The following is a 22649-nucleotide window of genomic DNA, read 5'->3' as shown; positions in this document are numbered from 1 at the left end:
GGAAAGGGGCAGGTACAGCCCGCCCCAAAGAGGCGGTCTGTAACCCGCCAATGCCTCAGGGTATGTCAGCACATCACAAAATGAGCCATTGATGCTGCAATTTGATGTTCATTAGTTTGTCATTCATGTCAGAATTGTTTACTAAGCTCCCCTGGGGACTGGAAATTGAGGGCTTGCTAAAACCCTTTCCCAGTTCATATCTGGGACCCCCCCCCCAGAGCAGAGGAATTTGCTACCACCTTTTAATCCCCTTGACTCATTACACAATAACAAACCATGTTACACAATGCAGTTTTGAACCTCTGTGGCTCTTCATGCCTCCCTAGAGGTAATCATTATGAATGGCAAAACTTTGGGACACACCTTTGATCTTTAACAAGAAGTTAAGCATTACAGTATTCATAGAGGAGAAAAAATGCATTCACTTTCTTTAAAAGGTTATGTTGTAAACAAGATCATCATCATAGAGGTGCCTCCCTCAGGCTCAGCTCAAGGTGGTCAGAATCATATGCCAGCATCTTCCACAGTTAACAACCAGTGCACCTCTCTGTGTGTTCCCTACAGTCTTTCTTCTGGCTCTTTCTGGCTGGCACCATGGTATCAGATCTTCAGGGCTGCTTCTCCTCTCAGATTCCAAGCAATTAATTTCTGGTCCTGTTTCCCATTCAGTGATCCCCTAATCTCCTTTGGCCAGCATCTTTGTGACCTCTGTTTACCCATCACATGATGTTAGCATTCAGCCAGACTTAGGGGGCATTGTAATGGCTAGCCTTAATGGTGTTTGCTTGTGAATATAACAGGTCTTGTGAGTCAAAAGTACCTACAGAAGAAGCTTCTTGCCATACCTTGGTATGGGTTCCTATCCTAGTTTGGCCACCTTCCAACTGTTTTCTGATGGGATCATAGAATCATAGAATCATAGAGTTGGAAGAGACCACAAGGGCCATCCAGTCCAACCCCCTGCCATGCAGGAAATCCAAATCAAAGCATCCCCAACAGATGGCCATCCAGCCTCTGCTTAAAGACCTCCAAGGAAGGAGACTCCACCACACTCCGGGGGAGTTTGTTCCACTGTCGAACAGCCCTTACTGTCAGGAAGTTCTTCCTAATGTTGAGGTGGAATCTCTTTTCCTGTAGCTTGCATCCATTGTTCCGGGTCCTGTTCTCTGGAGCAGCAGAAAACAAGCTTGCTTCCTCCTCAATGTGACATCCTTTCAAATATCGAGTTCATTCTTCTGTTCTCTGCACTTGGCGTAAGTGAATCATTCAGTCACTTCTGCAGATACACCAGAATGACCTAACTGCTAAGGAGAGTGCTGTTGCATAGAATCATAGAGTTGGAAGAGGCCGCAAGGGCCATCCAATCCAACCCCCTGCCATGCAGGAAATCTAAACCAGAGCATCCCCGACAGATGGCCTTAACTCACTCCTCTAGGTTACGGGTTCACACAGAAGCATGGAGGAGTTGTATGTTTTCCATTAAGGCTTCAAGGTTGTGAGGTCAATTCCAGCCCAGCAGGGCTGAAGCTCTACTCAGGCTTGCATCCTTCTGCAGATGCTAAAATGAGTCCCCAGATTGTTGGAGGCATTTAGCTTACACTTTGTAAACCACTTAGGGAGTGCTTAAGTGCACTGATAAGCGGTATAGAAATGTACTTGCTATTGCTAAATGTCTAACAAAGTCAGTAATTCAAAAAGTAGTTCACTGGAGCAGTCAAATTTTGGAAGCATCATTATACACTTCAAATGTGCCAGTTTTTTTTTTTTAATTCATGTCTTACAAAATGATCACTCTTGGTGGAGACATGCCTGTTTTCTGACACAGATAAAATTAGTTTGTGCAAACATCTTTCAGACATGTTAAGGATGCTGGTACTCTAGTAAATCAACAGCTTGTATATTTGAACCTCAACTTTCAACTAGGAGCTTTTCTGTTCTGCTTAAATATGCTTATCTTTTAAAAATCAAAATGCCAATTAGGAATAATTCATTAAACTTGCATCTAACTATAAATAACACCTGTTGTATTTTGTATTTTGACCTGTAGTACCCTGCCTTGAGGAGAGGTGGGACATTTATTGTTGTTGTTGTTGTTAGAGATCCTTACTTTTCATTGGGGTCTTCAGTTTAAATGCAGAAGTTCACTGTGGCTTGGGTATAAAAAATCTAAAGGAATGCAGAACTAAGCCAGTTCTGATATAAGTCTCTAGTGCTGGATGATGTTCCTCTGTATCCCATGCAGTGTCAGCATGGCAATTTTATGAATGGGCCTTGCAGGGAATATCTCCCTCAATCGTGTGAAAGTTCCATTGAAATGAATGTGTGCTCCGTGTGAATACATCCCTGCTCTTGCTAGGTCCCATTCACTTCAATGGGACTTTGTGCAAGAGTTGTTCCCAGAGTGGGATGTGCAGTTTTTTTTAAACCCAAAGACTTATACAGTAAATTCTCTGTATGTTTTAATGTCTTGTAATCCTAACAGAATTCTTGCCAGAGGCTACATAGACACATTTTGTGTAAGTATTTTGCCCACTTGCTATTTCATCTTTGATTTGAAAGATTGATGCCATGTTCTTGAGGAAAATCAGATGCTTTCCACTTGGAGGAATGTCTTTTCAGACCCTTAAGTTGTTTTCACAGATTGTAGTGTTGAGTATCCAAACCTTGTTTGGAGAGAAGCATGCTGTTTATTGCAACAGCTGGTAAAATCCATTTTTATCATTTGTGTGTTTTTATGACTTTTATAAACTGTTTTAAATGTTTTTTAATATGATTGCATGTTTAATTTCTTTTAACTCTCATGTCATCTACTGTGCTGTCTGTATTTTGTTTTAATTCATCTTGTGAGACGTCTTGTGTCTCGTACTGGGAGAAAGGTGAGAAATAAAAAAATAAAATAAATGAGTTGCCGGTGTGCCCTCACATTGGAAGACATGCCTGGTGGGCATCTAACTGAGTACAGTAGAGCAAGGTCTGCATCTGGATATGCCCAGACCAGATCTTCCATGTTGCTTTTTATCATATGACAGAAAAGACACAGTCATGTTGTACAGTTGTCCCTTGTTATCCACTGAGGTTTAGTTCCAGGACCACCCATAGATATAAAAATCTATGGATGTTCAAGTCCCTTTAAATACAATGGGACAGTAAAATGGTGCCCCTTATATAAAATGGCAAAATCAAAGTTGCACAATTCAGGGTCTCTCAGTGCAGCAAATCTAAAATGTGAGCCCAGTGCTCTCTGCCCCATGGAAGTCATGTCATCAAAGCTGTCTTTGTCCCCACAACCTTGATGCACGCAGTATTGTGTGCTCTGAGCCGCTTCCAATTCAGGACGTGGCCACAGGATTTGCATTCTGTATTGTTCCAGTCTCCGAAATGGCATTGAGGCCCTTTCCCAAAAGGTGACCTTGTTGTTCTCTGTGGATGCACAAGAGCGACTTTGTGCAAAACAGCAAACAACTAGGTCAAGCCAATTAACTGATTAGCTAATCTCTTTTCTCACTGACTTCTTCCTGTGTTTTTGAGATAAACAGCCTGGCTTTGAAACAGCGCATAAAAGGGCATTTTCAAAGCTGTCAGTCCTACTCCCCAAAAACCATTGGGCCCACTCTGACAGTACTTCTGCGAATGCTTCTGAAATCTTCCAGAAATACTATTTTTCGAAGTGTTCCTCCAAACATTGAGCTAGACCAAACATTTCTTGTCAGCGCCTAAGAAAAACAATATTGGGGGCAGGGTGAGATTTCATAGAGCTATTATTAGGGGAACTTATTTATTAATTTAAATATTTATACCTTACCCTCTGTCTAAAGATTTCAGGGTCGCATGTAATAAAAACGGCCTGATTAATTTAAACAGTGTAAAAAGAGAATTAAACAATTTACCATAGTTATTTTATATCTTGTAGCACCTTTCAGATTAACTGAGAGAAAGGAAGAAGGTGGTAGTGTATGTTTACATAGACTTAAAGTCTACTTAGATGCATGAGACTTAAGCCTATGCTACCAACTTCTTTCATTTAGTCTCAAAGGTGCTACAGCATCCCTTTGCGTCCTGATCCAGACTAACACAGCTATGTCTTTGAATTCTACCACCATAGTTACTGGAGTTACTAGCCATTTGGGGATTTATTTATTTATTGCATGGGAGTGGAGCCCTCCAAGGTCTCCTGGAGGAACTAATGTGCTCTCTAGCTTTCCACACTTGCCAACCCTTGTCATAGTACTGTATTGTTTTTCATTCTCTTCCCATGGGGCCTGCTCCCATAGTAGCTGCTTGACCTAAAAGGGCTTTCTGTTCCTTTGAATCTCTTACTGAGAAGTTACATGCGCTTCCAAACTGACTTCATTCCTCTTTGGCTATTGTGTCTTTCAGGGAGCCCCCTCACTGAACGTGGAGTGACTACGCCTAGCAGCTATGTGTCATTTGTTGCTGCCGATGCCGATAACCCTATTACTACAGATATCATTGAAAATACAGAGTCCCCTGTTTGGGGATTCCAGCAGCAGACCAGGCACGCAACAAGGGTCTCTTAATGGACAGAGCTCCAATAACTGCTACTTAAGCATGAGTGAAATTGGATTCCTGTAATGGAACACTGAAGGGGAGAGACGTAGTATTCCAGTCAGAGCAACTGGACCCACATCAAAACTGGAACAACACCATCCCCTTAGTGTCCACACCCTGCCTGTCCCTGCTGCCAAATGGTACTAGGAGTTTGCAATAGAGAGGAAACTACCAAGAACAAGAGCACTTAACCTTTCACTTTCTCATCTCACACACAGAGACACACATCACACCACTTTGCCCTACATCTGTCTCCTCCCTACTCCCTGTTCTGCAGCAAAAAAACCACATTTCTTTAAAAATTAAATCAAAGACATTGTATTTTATTGAAGCCACCTTGAGTCCCACTTTTGGGGGAAATATGGGATATACATAAACTAGTATGTCACTAATACAACACAATATTTATTCATCGCCTCTCTGCCCAGCACCTCCCCTGAGGCAATACAGAACGGATGAAAACTCTTATTTAAAAATCAGATTTTAAGAGCGTGCCCATAATTTAAAAAGCCCTCCTTTTCTTCATCCAGACCACAAAAGGCTAACTCTAGTTACAGGGGCCCAGAACTGCTGCTGACTAGAAACGCTTGAGACAGGACTTTCTCAGTAACAGCACCTTGTTTGTGAAAATCTCCCCTAAGAGAAGTAAGGCTGGATCCATCCATACTCAATATACCCTCAATGTGCCTTGGAAAGTGAGTTGTTGGACAAACATGGTGGACGTTACTTTAAAAACAACACCCTACGATTTGTTAAGCATGGATTGGCAAGACATCCTTTGAGCCAGATAGGTGCAGTTCTAACCCACCTTCATTTTTATCCACACGAACCAAGCACATTTGCTGAAGTTTCTTTGCTAGAAGTTATTTTGAGATCACTGGTGGGGTGAGTGGGGACCCAAAACCCCTCAATTTCCCCCCTGATGCTTGTGATTGTGAGCATCTACTATATCTCCTTAGTAGATTGTTGAATATCTACTATAATAAACAATCTGTATTGTGGATTTCAGCCCTTCTGTAAACTTCTGTGGCTCTTGTTGACAATGTGAGGGCATTTTCTCAAAGTAGAAATGAAGCATGAAAACAACCCTTAAATAGACATTAGCCGGTCTCTGTTATTGCTCCCCCTTAGAGGTCAAAAACACTTTATCAAATCATAACAATGGCTGTTTAGGCTGCTGGGCATCAGCTGTTTTCAGCACTGTGGAGAAAATGTTTAGATGCATGGGTAGTTTTCAGATCAGCTTTTTCTGTTAGACGCTGCAGAAATGTACGAACAACAACTGGTAGATAGTTCTAGGGACAAACAGTGGCTATTATATTGTTTCCTGCGTTGACACCACCCAGTGCCATTGTTGGAGGTCTTTAAGCAGAGGCTAGATGGCCGTCTGCTGGGGATTCTTTGATTTGGATTTCCTGCATGGCAGGGGGTTGGACTGGATGGCCTGTGCGGTCTCTTCCAACTCTATGATTCTATGATTGTAAGGTGACCGATACAGTCTCCACTTCTGAATATCCCCACCTTAATCTTTCAGAAGATGGCGAGAGTCCAGTCATGCGGTCATGAACATTGTCATTTTAGAATAATGGGATAAAATGCACACTGTGCTCCATCATTGCCTAGAATAGAGGACTCAAGTAGTGTGTATTCCAGAAGACACAGAACCCAGACTACTCACTGGGTAAACTGAGAGGAGAGGTGACAAACTCCCCAGGGTTTGTAGAAAAATAAAATATATTTGGGAGAGAGTATTAAGCTAATAGGATGCAAAACAAATTAAGATGGAAAACAACTGGCCATTCTGGCTAAGGGATTCTCAGAGTTGCAGTCCGAAAAGGTTATATGTTTCATCACCACCACCAGGTTTGGTGGCAAAAGGAGGACACTGCCTCCTATAACAATTCTCCTCTCCCCATGAAAATTTTCTTCAGTCTGCAAATTTCTAGCATTGCAGAGAGTGAGAATTAGAAAACAATTCCCATCTTGTTATTTGCTGTGTTCTCCTTCCCTTGGTTACTATGGCTAAATCTTTCCTTTGGGATGCCTAAACTCTGTTTGTAAATGCTCAGCTGATGTTACTGCAATTATAGAAATTGAGAACTAAAAGAACAATACATTTGCAGGGCAAGAATTCCTATGGGAGGGATGTCCTCATTTTGCCCCCCCCCCCTCCCCATAACTATACCCTTGTGGCCTAAATACCTTAAAAGTCACCAGATCCCACCTGGTCTGGAAAGCTAATCAGGGTCAGCCCTGGTTAGTACTTGAATGGGAGACCATCAACAAATACAGTACCAGGTGCTGTAGTCTCTATTTCAGAGGAAGGAACTAGCAAAACCATCCCTGAGTACCTCTTTCCTAAGAAAACCCTATGGAATTCAGGGGGTTGCCACAAGCCAACAGGTGACTTGAGGGCACATACACACAGTTACACACTTATAACACAGTCCTTCTGTCTGATAGAGTTAACAGTAAAATGATGGGCCCCTGCCCCTAATAGCCCACAGTAAAGCTTACCATAAAGCTAGATCCAATTAGAGACAATAGAAGAAAGGAAGGTGGGAGGGAGGGAGAGAGAGAGGAAAAAGGAGCTTGCCTTTGTGGGCTAAGTTTCAGTCCAGTTTAGGACAAAGTAGTGTTAATTCATCCATACCGGATGAATGGAAATGTGTACAGCACTTGTCAAGGAAACATGCTGGTGTTTCCCATATCTCCGTACCCAAAAAAGGCCTACTAGCTTCCCCTTTTGTCATACCATTGCAATTGCAATAAAGTTTTGTCTTCCTCTTTTATGACTTCCTTCTTTTGCTCTTTACAGGCTCTCCAATGAGCTTCTTGTGGACCCACAGCAAACTCTTGTCTTTAAAGTCTGGCATAAATCAGGTATTTTCTAATCATTGTGATCAAAAGGCCAACAGCTTTTTTAAAAAGCCTCTTTAAAAACTTCCAAACTTTTGTGGGGAGGAAGAAGAATTAAGTCTCATAATACAAGTCATGACCAATGCAGCTTTTCCTGTCATAGTGCCAGTGCCCAATCCTTAAAGCTACAAATTAAAGAATTTGTATCCCTGCTTTAATGGGATTGAAAGACTCTTAGAGATTTCAAGGTTTGGCTGGTGAAGTAGAAAGTCTCCAGTTGAAATCTTCCATCTCCTTAGGAGGAGGAGGTCACCTTCCCTCAACCACATCTTCTGGCTGAAGATCTTTATATGCACCTAATGCATAAAGTTGTTGTAAAAGTGTAATGTGGCCTAAAAACATTCAGTGGCATTATGAGGGTTGGTGTCATTCGGTGCATTAAATCATGGTGTCTCACACTCACACCCCATTGATCTCCTCCTATATCACACTATACAGAATCCTTGGTAATGTGTTTTGTATTAATGTTACTCATAAATCATTGTGGTGTAAACAACTAGTAAAATAAAATTATACTTCTAAAAAGAATTTTAAAAATTAGAAAAATTAAACTTAATTTTTTAAAAAAACAAACCTGAGGTCTCTCTCCTTCCACTGAGCCTCGCCCCACTCACCCCATCTCTTCCACTGAGCTCCAGTGTTTTAAAAGGACCTAGGCCAGTGATGGTGAACCTTTTCAAGGCCAAGTGCCCAAACTGCAACCCAAAACCCACTTAGTTATTGCCAGTGACAAACGTACCTGTGAAAGAGCCATGCAGAAGGTGGAGAGACACACAGTGCCATGTCCCTCTGGCTTTCTAATAACAAACCCTGGCAAACTCTGTGCTGGGGCGATGGCACAAGTGCCCACAGAGAGGGCTCTGAGTGCCACCCTTGGCACACATGCCATAGGTTCGCCATCACTGACCTAGGCGAATGTCACAGCATGTTTCAGCCAAGATGCAGATGTTTGGGGAGCAGTGATGTCACCTCCTCCTTAGATTGTCACCTGGTGTGACTCTCATCTCCAGCATCCCCTTAGTGACATCCTTGAACAAACTGATGTACCAAATAAAATTTCAGTGTGAAGCTCATAGAAATCATTGCAAGAGCAAACCTGGTTATTTGTTTGCAAGTTAATGCATAGAAGTATAGTGTCTAGATCAAGGGAAGCAATAGTGCCACTCTATTCTGCCTTGGTCAGACCTCACCTAGAATACTGTCTCCAGTTCTGGGCAGCACAGTTAAAAAAGGATGTTGACAAATTGGAGCGTGTCTTGAGGACGACGACTAAAATGGTGAAGGGTCTGGAAATCATGCCCTATGAGGAACGACTTAGAGAGCTGGTGATGTTTAGCCCTCTTTAAGTATGTGAAGGGTATCACATTGAGGATGGAGCAAGCTTGTTTTCTATTGCTCCAGATAATAGAATATGGAACAATGAATGCAAGCTTCAGGAACAGAGATTCCAGCTCAACATTAGGAGGAACTTTCTGACAGTAAGAGCTGTTTGACAATGGAACACACTCCCTCAGAGCATGGTGGGGTCTTCTTCTCTTGAGGTCTTTAAGCAGAGGCTAGATGGCACTTTGATTGTGAGTTCCTGCATGGCAGAATGAGGTTGGACTGGATGGCCCTTGTTGGGCCAACTCTATGATTCTATGAATGCTGTACATCCTAGGATTTCTGAACCAGTGTCAAGTGTACAGTTCTTGCTATCTGGATTGGGGTTAGGAAGGGGGGAGAATTACAGGCCCAAACTTTAAAGTGACTACCTGGCACACAATATGTGTCCAGCATAATAAAGCCTGGCTGCAGACAGCAGGTAGTGTTAATGGCAAGAGCCCAGACTGCCAGAACATTAAAGCTTATTCTTGTCTTTCCTAAAATGGCCAAGTTCTTTTCATTTTAGGCAATTAGTTTGTGTTTGGCTTTTTAATATTTCCCCCCTCTGCCACCAAAAAAATTAAAGCAGTCCTTAAAAGTTGGAGTTTACATTCCCTCCCCACTTTTTGTTTGTATCTTGTGTATTGCGATCTACAGGCTCCTTCCCTACATGAGATTCCATCCTTTTCCCATGGCCTCATGGATATACTTAGCAACCTCTTTCTCACAACTGCATCTTTTCCTGCCAAAACAATCCCTGCTCATTCTGCAGCAATTTCAGATTCTGCCATACCTTGGATATTGAACTCAGGCATTTTATCTGGGAAATGTATGACATCTGTTTACCCTGAGAAGAGAATTTGAATGTTCTGTTTGCCTCTCTACAAGAATGCAAAATTTAGCTTGCAGGAGATAGTCCAAACAAAGATTACTTTTGTGTTTGCAAAAAAGAAAGGTCCATTTCTTGTTTGCACCAGCTTCCCAGGCAAGGGAGGATTGTTTCAAAGGGAAACAGCAGTCATTCTCCAGTCCTTTCGGTGCCCTTGAATTCTTTCTTACAATGAAACAGAGAAACAGGCAGGGATGGCGGTGGTACTGGACGGGATGTACAGCATGTGAGAAATCCGGATTGTGGGACCAAGGCTCAGAGTTTCTAAATCTGTTTATGGCAGTCTCCACATGGGGGCACTTATGTGAATGATATGAAAAGTTTTATCTGTGAATTTCAAACCGATAATGCTGCCAAAGAGAACAATGACAAATGTACCTGTGAAAGAGCCATGCAGAAGGTGGAGAGACACACAGAAGTTATAGCAAGTGAATATTTTTTAAAAAGTGATGGTTAGAAATTGGATGTTTACAAACTGAATCAGAATCTTTTTATTGACATGTCTTATGTCAAGACACCCAATTCTACCTTGGGATTTGGAGGCAATTTTTCTTTCTTCCTCCGAAAAAACTTGGAATGTCCAATTTGACTACATCTCCCATCTCCTCCATCTGCCAGCACAACCAATGGGCAGCATAAAGTCCCATGGCATTTCCCTCTGGGATTGGGGACAGGTCATCTTCCACTTAGAAGGAATACCTGGAAGTATTTTAACTTTAGTCATTTTTTCATAAGGACATAGTAGATTGTATAGGCTGATTCTTTGGCCTATATAATTTAGTCTGTGGGCAGGAAAATTACCATCGATTTGTTTATTTTTATATTATATATACTGATTTTCTGATGAACATTTCAGACTGATATACAAAGAATGAGAGTTAGTCATAGAATCGTAGAGTTGGAAGAGACCGCAAGGGTCATCCAGTCCAACCTCCTGCCATGCAGAAAATCACAATCAAAGCATCCCCGACATATGGCCATCCAGTCTCTGTTTGAAGACCTCTAAGGAAGGAGAAGAGTGAGGCTTAGTGGTCTAAGCATTAGATTACAACTCGGAGACCGGGGTGAATCTCCACTCAGCTATGAAGACCTTGGGCAAGTCACACACTCTCAGCCTCTGAAACCCCCAGGATAGGTTGCCTTAGAGTTGCCATAAATTGGTGACAACTTGAAGGCACATAAGAAAGCAAATACAAAGAATGAAATAAAATTATAACAGTTAAAACCAGATAAAGTCAGACAACATTAAATAATAAAGCCTAAACTGATAGAGTCACATCAGGGATGGCCCTGCATCTTGCCCTGACTTTTGCATAAGATGGAGCCCGCAGCAAGTCCTCCTGATGATCATGTCCAAAGAAGGATCCACAAGAGGAAACATTCCCAGAGATAATTTGACTCCAATTAACAATTGTAGGTGAAACCAGGCCTGCCTAGAACCATGTAGAAATCCAAGCCATTGATGTCAATACTGGGATCGTATTTTATGCCCAAATCAATGTGTTCCTGGATTCCAGTACCAAAGGCTCCATGACAGTGGGTAACTTCAGTTTCACAGAAATTCTAAGGAGCTTCATTCCAATGGGGATTAAAGCCAAAAGAGTGAGAGGAAGGTGGGGCAGGGGCTATACAGAATCTGAGAAATCACCATTTGTGGGAGATGTAGTCACACAGGTGGTCTCCAGGTTTGTGAAGTCTCTCTCAGCGGAAGGAAGAAAAGTTAACAAATGGGTGAAAGTAAGCATTACTGTCTAGGAAACTCTGGAAGGCCAGATTAGGCCCGCAAAAGAACTTGATTCTGCTTGAGGTTCTCCATCTCTGATTTAGGACTTTAAAAGTTAAAACTATCCTTTACTCCATTTCTGATCAAGCTGCCCTCTTTTGCCTTGGCCTGCACCATTCAGTCCTTAGGACTTAAGACATGTCCCTAGAGCCAAGGATTGCATTGGTTGTGAATTTCAACAAACATATCCTTATGGACTTGTGATTTTGTGCTCCGCTTTCCCTGCAGATGTTGAACGTGTGATAGGATTTGCTTCAGTGGATCTCTCCCCACTCCTCTCTAGCTTCCAGTTGGTCTGCGGATGGTACAACATCACAGACTTCAGTGGGCAGTGCCAGGGGCAGATCAAAGTAGCTGTCTCTCCCCTTGAAAGTATAACCCATCTCAAAAAAGAAAGACAGGAAAGAAGCCGGATAAAAGCTTCAGGATCATCAGTATGTATATTTCACCTTTTTAAAGTTGTTTTTCTAGTTGCTTGCTTGACAAAATGACCGTTAAGTATTCCCCATTAGCTGCCTAGGGCTATAGACACCTGTCAAAAGCTGCAACTGGATTCTCACATTGGGTTGATTGCAAAGCTTTGAAAAATTACTTCTTTGGAATACAACTCTCCAAATCTGGCTAAGGGGTTACAGGAGTTACAGTTCCAAAAATAACTTTTCCCATCTCTGCTTGAATGAACATACTCTGGGTGAACACTATGAATTTATGAAGTTTCCTTAGATGTAATTTGGATTGAGCCCAGCTATCTTGGATCCTCTGACAGGTATGCCATGTGCTGAACCTTGACCCATACACATACAGCTCATTCTTTTCTGTTCATCTGTGGCCCAGTCCTATGAACTCAAGCCTGAGGTGATCTTGTCGGAATGATTATGGTTTAATTTCAAAGACTACTTGTCAGTCTGAGGATATTTTAAAAGTTTTTAAATTTTTGTACCATGTAATTGTTTTAACTGCATTTTGTTCTAATCTTATACTGGAAGCCACCTTGGGTCCCATATTGTGAGAAAGGTGTGATATAATTTAAATATTCTTTTAAAAAATCCTCCCACTGTTTGGGGAAATCCCCACTGATATACAGGTAGTTGAAATAAAACTGGACCAGTTGGACCAGTTAAACTCCTCTTTTGAACCTCCCCCCATTTAGACTTTGCCTATGCTACAATGACTTTAGGCTAAATTTATGAAGAGAGTACATTCTCTTTCACAAAACCAAAAGGTCTGTCAGGAAATCCAGTCCCAATAAAATAAAGTGGCATAGTGCATAGGAATAAAATCTGAAAGAGCTGCCACAGAATTAATGGGTTACAAAGGATCATTGCTGACAAACCAGAAATAATATTACATCCCTTCTTGTTCCTCTTCAGGTCAATTTTCAGCTTTTTCACTCCAATGGTTTAAAGGGAGGAGAGACATATTACCACATTTGTGAGCAGTTTTAATAGATTTGTTCTTAATTTCAAGATTTGCCTAAAACTCAACCCACAGAAAAGGAATTAAAAATTAAAAGGGTCTCAAGAGGTTTTAGATTGTCTTTGGGAATTTTGGAGGCCATAAAAATGGGACGCAGGCCCACATATGGCCCATAGGCTCCATTTTCTCCATCCTTCTTAAGCTATTACAGAACTAGTGGTTCATAGTCCCTTTCTTCTTGTAATTTTTTCTCATTCTGAAAGAAAACAAATTAAATAATTCATTGTTGCCAGATAGTTACGGAAGTTTCCAGAACTGTCATAACTCAGAATTTTTTTGTTCTGTTTTATTTTTGCTTTGAGGGCTTCCTTCTTTATTGTAATTGTAGATTCCAACAAGAACTTTTGCCTTCCAGGTGAAGGATTTGTATGCTTCCTTTCCTGCCTTCTCTACCAGAGGTGCCACAGAGCTTTTCAACACCTCATTGAGAGGCCTTGATCCCACCAGTCATGAAGGGTAAGAAAAAGGAACAGAGCGGTGTAGACCTTCAAGTTCTCCAATTTGAATTCTCCAGTGTGAATGGACTGAAATAGGAGAACTCACGAAAGTAGCCTATGGCACAGTGCAAACCGCTGAAAAACAGCAGTCTGCCGGCACCTGGTTTTCGTCTGGAGGGAAGCCGCAGCCGCTAAACCGCATGGCTTTCCTCCAGCGGAAAAAGAACCCATGAAAAGCAGGTTCTTTTAAAGCCTCAGGGGCGGCGTAACAAGTGCAGCGCGGTAATATGCAGATGCCACGCAGTGCTTACGTAACAGTGGTGGTGTCCATGTATACAGGATGCCACCATTATTACACCGCCGCCATGTACTAGGGTTGTGAAGTGTGTGGTCGTTCTGCCCCTGTGCAACCCTAGAATGTGGCCAGGCCAGCGCAAAGCGCCGGTCTGGACCGCACCCCAGTTTAGCTGAAACCAGGGCCTAAACTGAATTGGTAATTCCAACTGCAGTAGATGCACTGATGCACTGAATCAGTTACTGTGTGGTACATCAACACTTCACTTAAGTCTCTTTGGTTCAGCAGGCCTATTCTAGCTGAGACTGGCCCATCTTGTCCATCCAAAGGAGGGCCACTAAAATGGTGAAGGGTCTGGAAACCATGCCCTATGAGGAACGCCTTAGGGATATGGGTATGTTTAGCCTGGAGAAGAGAAGGTTAGGAGGTAATATGATAGGCCTGTTTAAATATTTGAAGGGATGTCATATTGAGGAGGGAGCAAGCTTGTTTTCTGCTGCTCCAGGGAACAGGACCCAGAACAATGGATGCAAGCTCCAGGAAAAGAGATTCCACCTGAACACTAGGAGGAACTTCCTGACAGTAAGGGCTGTTCGACAGTGGAATGCACTCCTTCCTCGGAGTGTGGTGGAATCTCCTTCTTTGGAGGTTTTTAAACAGAGGCTGGATGGCCTTCTGTCAGGGATGCTTTGATTGAGAGCTCCTGTATGGCAGAAAGGGGTTGGACTGCATGGCCCTTGTGGTCTCTTCCAACTCTATGATTCTGTGATTCTGTGTAGTTTGGTGTAGCACCAGAGCTCTCTGTCAGAGAGAGCTAAATACGTCCTAGAACTACAAATCCCATATGGCTGCCTTAATTCTGCTGTGTATATGCTCAGCCTCTGTGTGTTTGAATCTTCAAAGATGGGAAGAGCAATGTTAATGTTTCTTGTGCAAAAGTGAGGTGCCAGTCTGTCCTTAGCAGGACTGGATCCCCTGGGTCCTGGATGCCTCGCCATGAAGAACATGTGCAGAACATCCGCCGATTCCACGAGTCGCTGCAGCAAGCAGAAGGGAACGTGCACCAAGCTGGAAGGCTGGATTCCCTGTCCCATTCCTCACGGTCTTCCCTCCTAAGAACTCTCAGGTAAAACCATGTTAGAGACTAGAAAGTAGAATGCAAGTGGAAATAGCAACTGAACAGTTAGAAGGCTCATTTGGTCATATTGCATTGGGTTTGCTCTTTAGCAAGTTTTAATCTCTGGTTCCATAACCAAAGAATGGTTAGAGGGTGAGTTACTTGGCAGTGTCTAAAAGCAAAGCAAACATCACAAGGTGGAGTGTGCAAATCTACAGCACTATATAAATAAAGAATAATAATAATAATATACATATCCTGTGCAAAAATATATGTAAGAATACTAGAGAATTTACTGTCAAGACTTTTGGAAAACATGCAGGAGTAGCTGTGTTGGCCATTTAGTAAATTCAAACAAAAATCCATCAAGCAGAGATACCTTTATTGGTTGGGTCGGGTTTTTGTGGGGCTTGTTGTTTTTATTGTTGTATATAATATTTTCTCTGTTGTTACCCGCGTCGATCCTCAATCGGAAGAGGCGGGATATAAATAAATATTTTATTATTATTTATTATTAACTGAAATTGCCACATGGTCAGAGGAAGAGGGACCAGCCTGCCAAAGATACCCTCCCCATACCATCTTAACTAAATGCAGAAACAAAATGCAGGCATCTTACCAACATCTCTAATTTTTCTCCTGTTTGGTATGTAACATCTTGCCAGATGAAGAAACCAGTGGAGCTTCAAGTAAATTGTATTTTTCAGTTGGCCAATAAAGTTATCCTTGGTTTGGTGGATTTTTGTCAAGACTGCTCTTGACTTTACCTTTATGTTAATAACGATTCTCCTCTTCACTTTATTCCTTCTGTTACCCTCATTCTGCTTCCTGTGCTGTTGGATTTCTCGTTTCCTCTTTTACCTGTATGGTTCACAGTAATATATATATATATATATATATATATATATATATATATATATATATATGCATGCTGTCATAAGTAAAATTTGGATTTAAAAGTAGTAGAGAAATGCTTCTTGAAAAGAACAGAGAACCTTATTTTAGCATTTCCAGTGCTGCAGCCTTCCCCAATCCAGGCCCTTTAAATATGTTGAACTAACATTGTCCAGTGGTCAGTTCTTTGGGCCCTCTCAGAGTTGTCTGGAAACTGGATCCACAACTTGGAGGCTATTCCTTCTGAATTCCATATCATTTTGACTGATGTGATGCAGTTTCATGGAAAATTTATTCTGCCCTGAAAACTTCTCTTTTAATTCATTACAGTTGGCAGGGCAGAAATGATGGAAAGGTTTAGGAATGGACAGGTAGCTGGTGCAAATGTTAAGAAGAAATAGTCAGGAGATTAGTGCAGGCGCAAGCAAGGTATATTTGATTATATTGGATGTACACACACACACACACACACACACACACACATTATCCATGGTGTTTGCTCTGCAAAGGCCTTTCATGGCAGATAACAATTGAAGATTTTTTAAAAAAATTATTTAAAACTTCCAACTAATATTAAGATACACAAGTGCAGAAATAACTGTGTTGACCCAATTCCAAACTCGATCTTGTGGTGATACCTTTATTGGGTTTTCAGAACGTTTTTTTCCGAAGGAAAACTTGGAAGTGAATGAGAATGTATTATAAGCAGAGATGTGAAGAATATTTGCAATTTTCTCATCCCCAGAAAGAAAAGGTCAAAATATCAGCCATTGCTAGACATACTGCATTTCAGCACTTTTGTGAAAGGTTTAAAAAAAAAAAAACTTGTGAAATTTTCATGGAAAAGTCAAATAATGTGAAATGTACAAAAAAATCCTTTTGAACTCCCACCCATCAGGAAGAGTAGTGTGAGAACAATCACATGCAAGAAGGAAATAAGGAGAGTTCCATCACTATGTATGAGGAATATTTACATCAGTTCATCCAGTGTCCTACATGCTGATAGGAAATCTGCTTTGTGCTTGTTTTGTCCTTCAGAAAAAACCTGAGTGAGCTGGATGAGATTCAGAGGTACTTCAGCCGAAAGCTAACCAGGCCCTTCCCTGACTTGGGTCTTCTGCATAGACCCGCGGATGATCTCAGCGGTTGTTGCAAAAACTCTGCCACCAGGGCAGCAGATCCAGAAGGATGCCAGCTGTTGGAGAAATCTAATCATCTGGTATCTCAAGTTAGCAGCCTGATTGTTGGTGAGTCATGAACTATATAGAAGAGAAGGTGGTGCATTCTGTCAGACATATTACTCTAGCATTCTTTAGTAAAGTTTTGGAGGATGAAAACAGATAACAGATTGGTAAGTAGAGAGAAGATGATTCCAGTCACCAGATGATGCAAAGGATCTCAGGTTCCACTATTAGCATCCCCTGGTATCTGCCCACCCAGCCTCTAGTAAACATGGAGGAGGCTTTTCCACACAATTCAAAAATACTGAGGGTTGGAAAGCTGTTCTGGGGCCCCCAGAGCACTGCATGCAATCCATGGGCTACACTTTGACCATGCTGATGTAAACCACAGTTCATGTCATATGTCTCAGGTCCAGGCTATCTGACAGACTGGGGCTCCATCTGCACTGCAGAAATAATCCAGTTTGACACCAGTTTAACTGCCAAAGCTCAATTATATGGGGTTCTGAGAACTGTAGTTTGTTGTGGCACCAGAGCTCTGACAGAGAAGGCTAAATGTCTCACTGAAGTGCAGTTTCCAAAATTCCATAGCATAAGAGTGATCGCCGTTAAACAGTGTCAAACTGGATTATTTTTGCATTGAGGATGCAGCCTAAATCTCCTTGTATGGACATGCCCAGGCCCTGAAATCTCAGTCTCACCACTGCCATAACCATGGTTGGTGGGAACATGAGAGAGAGCCTTCTCAGTGGCTGCCCCTAGACTCTGGACCTCCTTCCCCAGAGAGGCCAGAATAGCCCTGTCTTTGCTGTCCTTCCATCAGCAGGCAAAAACCTTTTTATTCCCACAAGCTTTTAAAATGGAAAGTTTTTAAAGAATGGGCTAAGGGTGCTGTACTGTTTTAAACTGAACTGTTTTAATGGCTTTTTAAATTTTCATTTTATATTTTAAAGTGTAGAATTAAAGCATTTTATTATTGTGAACAGTTTGATTCCATTTTAATGTTCACTCTTTGTATGTTTTTAGCCATATTGTTTTCTTTTATGTTGTAAGCCACCTTGAGTCCCAGTATTTGGAGAAGAATAACAACAGCAGCAGTAGTAAAATGGAATGAGCAGAGATGGAATCATTACTCTTTGGGAGTAGGCTGCCCATTGTAAAGGATGGCACCTGATGAGCACATCCTGACTTGAGGGCAAGTTAGCATTATCTCTGCACTAGACCAGATGCTGTAATCTAGTTACATTGGTGTAATTCTTTTACCCATTTGTTGTACAGTTAGCTCTCCGCATTTGTGGCTTTGACGTTTGAGGATTTGATTATTTGCAGATGTGATTAATGTGTTATCTCTAGGAATTTTAGGTCCTCTGGCATCACTCTCTGATCAGCTTCCACTGGAGGTTGACCGCAGAATCATGTCGGAAGACCTAGAGATTCCTAGAGAACATTCTCTAGGCCAGTGGTTCCCAACCTTTCTAATGCCGCGACCCTTTAATACAATTCCTCATGTTGCGGTGACCCCCAACCATATTGGAATGGTGTCTCGGTTCCTAAGACCATCGGAAATATGCGTTTTCCGATGGTCTTAGTCTTCTCACAGCATTTCAGAACCTTCTGGATCCAGTCCTGTTCCATTTTGTGGTTCTGCGCTTTCAAGTCATTTCGGATACACGGCAGACCCTAAGTGTGACCTGTCACAGGATTTTCTTGCCCTGATTTGCTCAGAGGGGGTTTGGCATTGTCCTCTTTTGAGGCTGAGAGAGTGTGATTTGCCCAGGTTCACCAAGGGGGTTTCCATGGTTGAGTGGAGATTCCAGCTCTGATCTCCCAGAGTCCTAGTCCAACACTCAAACCACTGCACTACAATATATGATAGACCTCTTTTAAATTAAAGTTGGTTTAGTTGTTTTTTAACTTTTGTATTAACAGGATTAAGAATTGTATCGTGTTTTTGAAGTTGTATGTTGCCTTGGTTTCTGTACTGGGAGAAAGATGGGATATTAATCAATCAATCGATTAATTTTTGCCTTTTTTGTCTGTATTGGAGACATGAAATGGAGTTAATGGGTACAAGTTGTTAAACAAAAAAGTCTTTGAAGACTCGGTATGCAAGAGGTGCACCATGTTAAGAACTGCATTAAGTACACTTAGGCTGCTGCCACACTGCAGAGTTAAAGCAGTTTGACACGGCTTTCACTCTCATCACTCCATCCTATGGAATCCTGGGATTTGTAGTTTGTTGTGGTGCCAGGGCTGGGCTTTGAAATTTCAGTCATAAGAGAGGCAAAAGGCTTGGGCTGTATCTACACTGGAGAAGTAATCTGGTTTGATACCACTTTAACTGCCTCGGCTCAATGCTATGGAATTCTGGGAATGGTGGTTTGTTCCAGCACAACAGTAGAATGGCAGTTAAATCCCTGTAAAGCTCTCTGACCAAGGTGACCATGACCAATGCCCTCACCCCAAAATATTGGGCACTCAAGCAAAAAAATGTAGGACATGGTCAAAAATAAAAGCTAAAAACACCCATGTGATTATAAATTCATGCTTCTTAGCCATGATCCAAATGGAGGACATTTTGAAATTTGACTGAAGAGGGCATGTCCTGGAAAAGGAGGAGGATGCCTGGTCACCTTGTCTCTAGTCCAAAATACACTGCAGAAATAAAACAATGCTGGACTGAAATGCCCAGAGTTCCACACTGAGGAAATATTCCAGTTTGAGAATGATTTAAATGTCCTGGGTTAGTGTTGGGGAATGCTGGGAATTGTAGTACACTGTGGCCCCAGAGCTATCTCTGACAGGGAGTCCCATAACCCTCCAAACGTAGTTGAACTGCAGTGTCCAGAATTCCTCACCAGATGCATCCACACTGAGGAAATGGTCCAGTTTGAGACTGCTCAGTGCTGGGGAATCCTGGGAATTGTAGTCTATTGTGGCCTCAGAGACATCTCTGACAGAGAAGTCTCAATGTCTCCCAAACACTAGCATTCCCAGGATTCCCTAGCACTGAGTTAAAGCAGTCTCAAAGCGGGTTATTATTCCTGCAGGGTGTGAGAGAGATAGAAAGGCAAGGGACTGGATTCATTCATTAACTCACAAAAGGAGGATATCTGTGTCCAAAACACACTGCTTTGACTGCCAGGGCTCAGTGCTATGGAATCCTGGGAACTGTAATTAATTGTGGCGCCAGAGCTCTCTGACAGAGAAGGTTAAATGCCTCAAAGACACCAGCGTTCCAGAGCATTGAGCCGGGGCAGTGAAAGGGGTCTCAAAGTGCAGTGTGTGTGTGAGAGAGAGAGAAAAGCCAGGGAGTGTGGATGAGTAGCTCATCTGGGCTGAGGCTGCTCTGGAAGTAGAAGGGGAGGAGGAGGAGGAGGGAGGCAGCCGAGGGAAGTGGCCAGGACCATCCGGAGGAGCCTCCTCCCTTCTACCGCATGCCCCAAAGGGCCAAACGGCCGCAAGAGGCTCTGCTGCTCCCAGGCAACACCTCCTGGCCCCGAAGAGCTCCTTCTGCCTCCCTCTCAGCCCTGAGAGGCTTCTGGAGAGGCGGCTCTTGGCTACACACACACACACACACACACACACACACACACACTGCCTCTCTGCTGGTCCTAGGCGACCCCTGGGAAAAGGTCTTGCCACCTCCAAAGGGGTCCCAACCCACAGGTTGGGGACCACTGCTCTAGGCATTTTAAGGTCCTGCATTTGGTGGAGGTTGACCATAGAATTGTGTGAAGGACCTAAAGATTCCTGGAGAGAGATTCACTCAGGTTTTTAAAAAGTGTTTTTTATTTGCAGTTTTTCCACCTTCATGCAGGGCCCTGTGCCTCTAACCCCAACAAATGTTAGTACAGTAGTATTATTGATCTAGCATGCTAAAATTTTGTCTTCTTCATATATCTATTTTCACATTTTGAATAACACATCACAACTATTTTCTTTATCTTTTTTATTAAAACAACCACAACCATACAGACAAATATACACTCATCTTTTATATCTAAAAAGCATACAGGGAACAACATACCTAACTAACAAAATATCCAAAACTAAAGAACACAAAAAACAGAGAAATATAGCTTCCAGCATACCTGACCACGATTCTCTCACATTACCTATCTAACTCCCTTTAGTTTATTCAGAAGTCAATATAGGGGTCATGCAGACCAGCAGCTTGGAGTAGCCATGGCCACTCCAGCACCAGTCGACCCCTGATAGGTGCAGGACCACAGTAACCGGATGCTGCTGTCCTAAAGCTGGCAACTACCACAGCCCTGAACAGGCCACAGCAAGGAGTGGCTTTTTGCCGCTCCTTTTGTGACCAGCTCTTCCAGGCCAGACGTGCTTTGCATGCGGCTTCCGGCCAGTCTGTGGGCATTCATCATCTGCACACTCTGCCTCCAAAGTGGCCAGAAGGCACTCTTTTCTGCCCAATTGTTTCAGGCCAATGTGATTAAAATAGTCTTAAAGGCACATTATCTTACTACAAATAAAAGTCCTTACTAAGGAAACAAAAATATAAAATATTTTTAACAAATCCTCTACCTATACACCTTCTAAAAACCTAAAGCCATATATTTTTCTTATATTCAATCAAACCAAAACTATTTTTCTTTAACAGATTTGCAGAACAATGTGCTGAAAAGTGCCAGAGATTCTTCGGGTGCTCATGAAGATGGGAGTAGTTTTTTGCCTGCTCATCAGCCACTTTCTGGTGTTCTGGACCAGAGAGAGGAAACTACCAGGAACAAAGTGCTGAAAGATCCCTCAGGAAACAAACCCTTGAGCACCTATGTAGACAAAGAGCCTTTGTTCCCTCCTGGAAAATCCCCTGGTGAAAGAGACATGCTTTATGAATTCCTTGGTCAAGCCAGCTCCCAGAGTGACCTTCCATTACTTAAACATCAGAGAGAGGAAGATGCCACTCAGTCCCACAGTGAGGAGGAGTATGAAGAGGACATCATAGAACCAAGGATGCTGAATGAAGTCACCACTGTGACAGACAAAACCAGCCCCTGGTCTAGCCTTATCTCCGAACCAGAACAGGAGCCTGGACAAGAAGCAATCACTGTTGGGGTCACTGAGCATTTACTTAAAGAAGATAGTATTAGAAGCAGTTCCATGTCCAACGTAACCCAAAATGAGCCCCAGAGCATGCCCAGCACAGCAAGATCCAGTAGCAGCTCCTTTAGAGAAGATGGTGGTGATGAATATGTGGAAGGACAAGACCTTGAACATGGTACAGAAGAGCTTTTCCAACCTGCAGCCCTCTCACCTGTACACCAGACTGAGGATGAGTCTGCAGAAAACCAAAGGACAGATCAGGAAGAAGCACAGGATATCCCTGGAAAGGGGACTGATGGAAGATCATGCATTTCATGTCATGAGGGTGAAAATTCTTCAACAGTTGCTGAGAAGGGAAGTGAGTGTTTAAATGGTAATTCCCAAGATGAAGAAGTAGTTGATTCCGATGAGGAGGTGCACCAGCGTTCTGAAAGCGGTTGTGATAAAAATAATGAAGACCCGACTGGAGAGTCAGATAAGGCTCCCAAATCCAGCGTAGTATTGTATCCTTTTTTAGTCTAATCAGCTGAACTTCAGCTCTCATCTTTGAACAAATAAGGAGACATTTCTATGAGGACTCTGCTTTTTCACTTGACCCCATCTTGCTGTGACCAGGAAAGCAGATAGATCCTCACGCGGTATGATGTGATAGCCACT

General features: G+C 42.4%; 1 protein-coding gene across 4 annotated transcripts in view; it reads left to right on the top strand.

Moving 5' to 3' along the window:
* C2CD3 (C2 domain containing 3 centriole elongation regulator) overlaps positions 1-22649 on the top strand; it is a 72769-nt gene that overhangs the window by 35971 nt on the left and 14149 nt on the right. For 3 of the 4 annotated variants that reach the window (XM_089513071.1, XM_089513069.1, XM_089513072.1), the window contains 7 exons: positions 4378-4516; positions 7388-7452; positions 11754-11959; positions 13357-13457; positions 14695-14859; positions 16783-16991; positions 21550-22495. In XM_089513071.1, the coding sequence (XP_089369197.1) occupies positions 4378-4516; positions 7388-7452; positions 11754-11959; positions 13357-13457; positions 14695-14859; positions 16783-16991; positions 21550-22495 (1831 nt within the window). The remainder of the gene's footprint in view (positions 1-4377; positions 4517-7387; positions 7453-11753; positions 11960-13356; positions 13458-14694; positions 14860-16782; positions 16992-21549; positions 22496-22649) is intronic. The other variant, XM_089513070.1, reaches the window with a different exon arrangement.

Source organism: Sceloporus occidentalis, unplaced genomic scaffold (assembly GCF_023333645.1).
Source record: "Sceloporus occidentalis isolate IW3139 unplaced genomic scaffold, rSceOcc1.0.p SCAF_2, whole genome shotgun sequence".
NCBI lineage: Eukaryota > Metazoa > Chordata > Lepidosauria > Squamata > Phrynosomatidae > Sceloporus > Sceloporus occidentalis.
The sequence above is the reverse complement of the archived record's forward strand: the minus strand, read 5'-3'. Positions and strand labels throughout refer to the sequence as shown.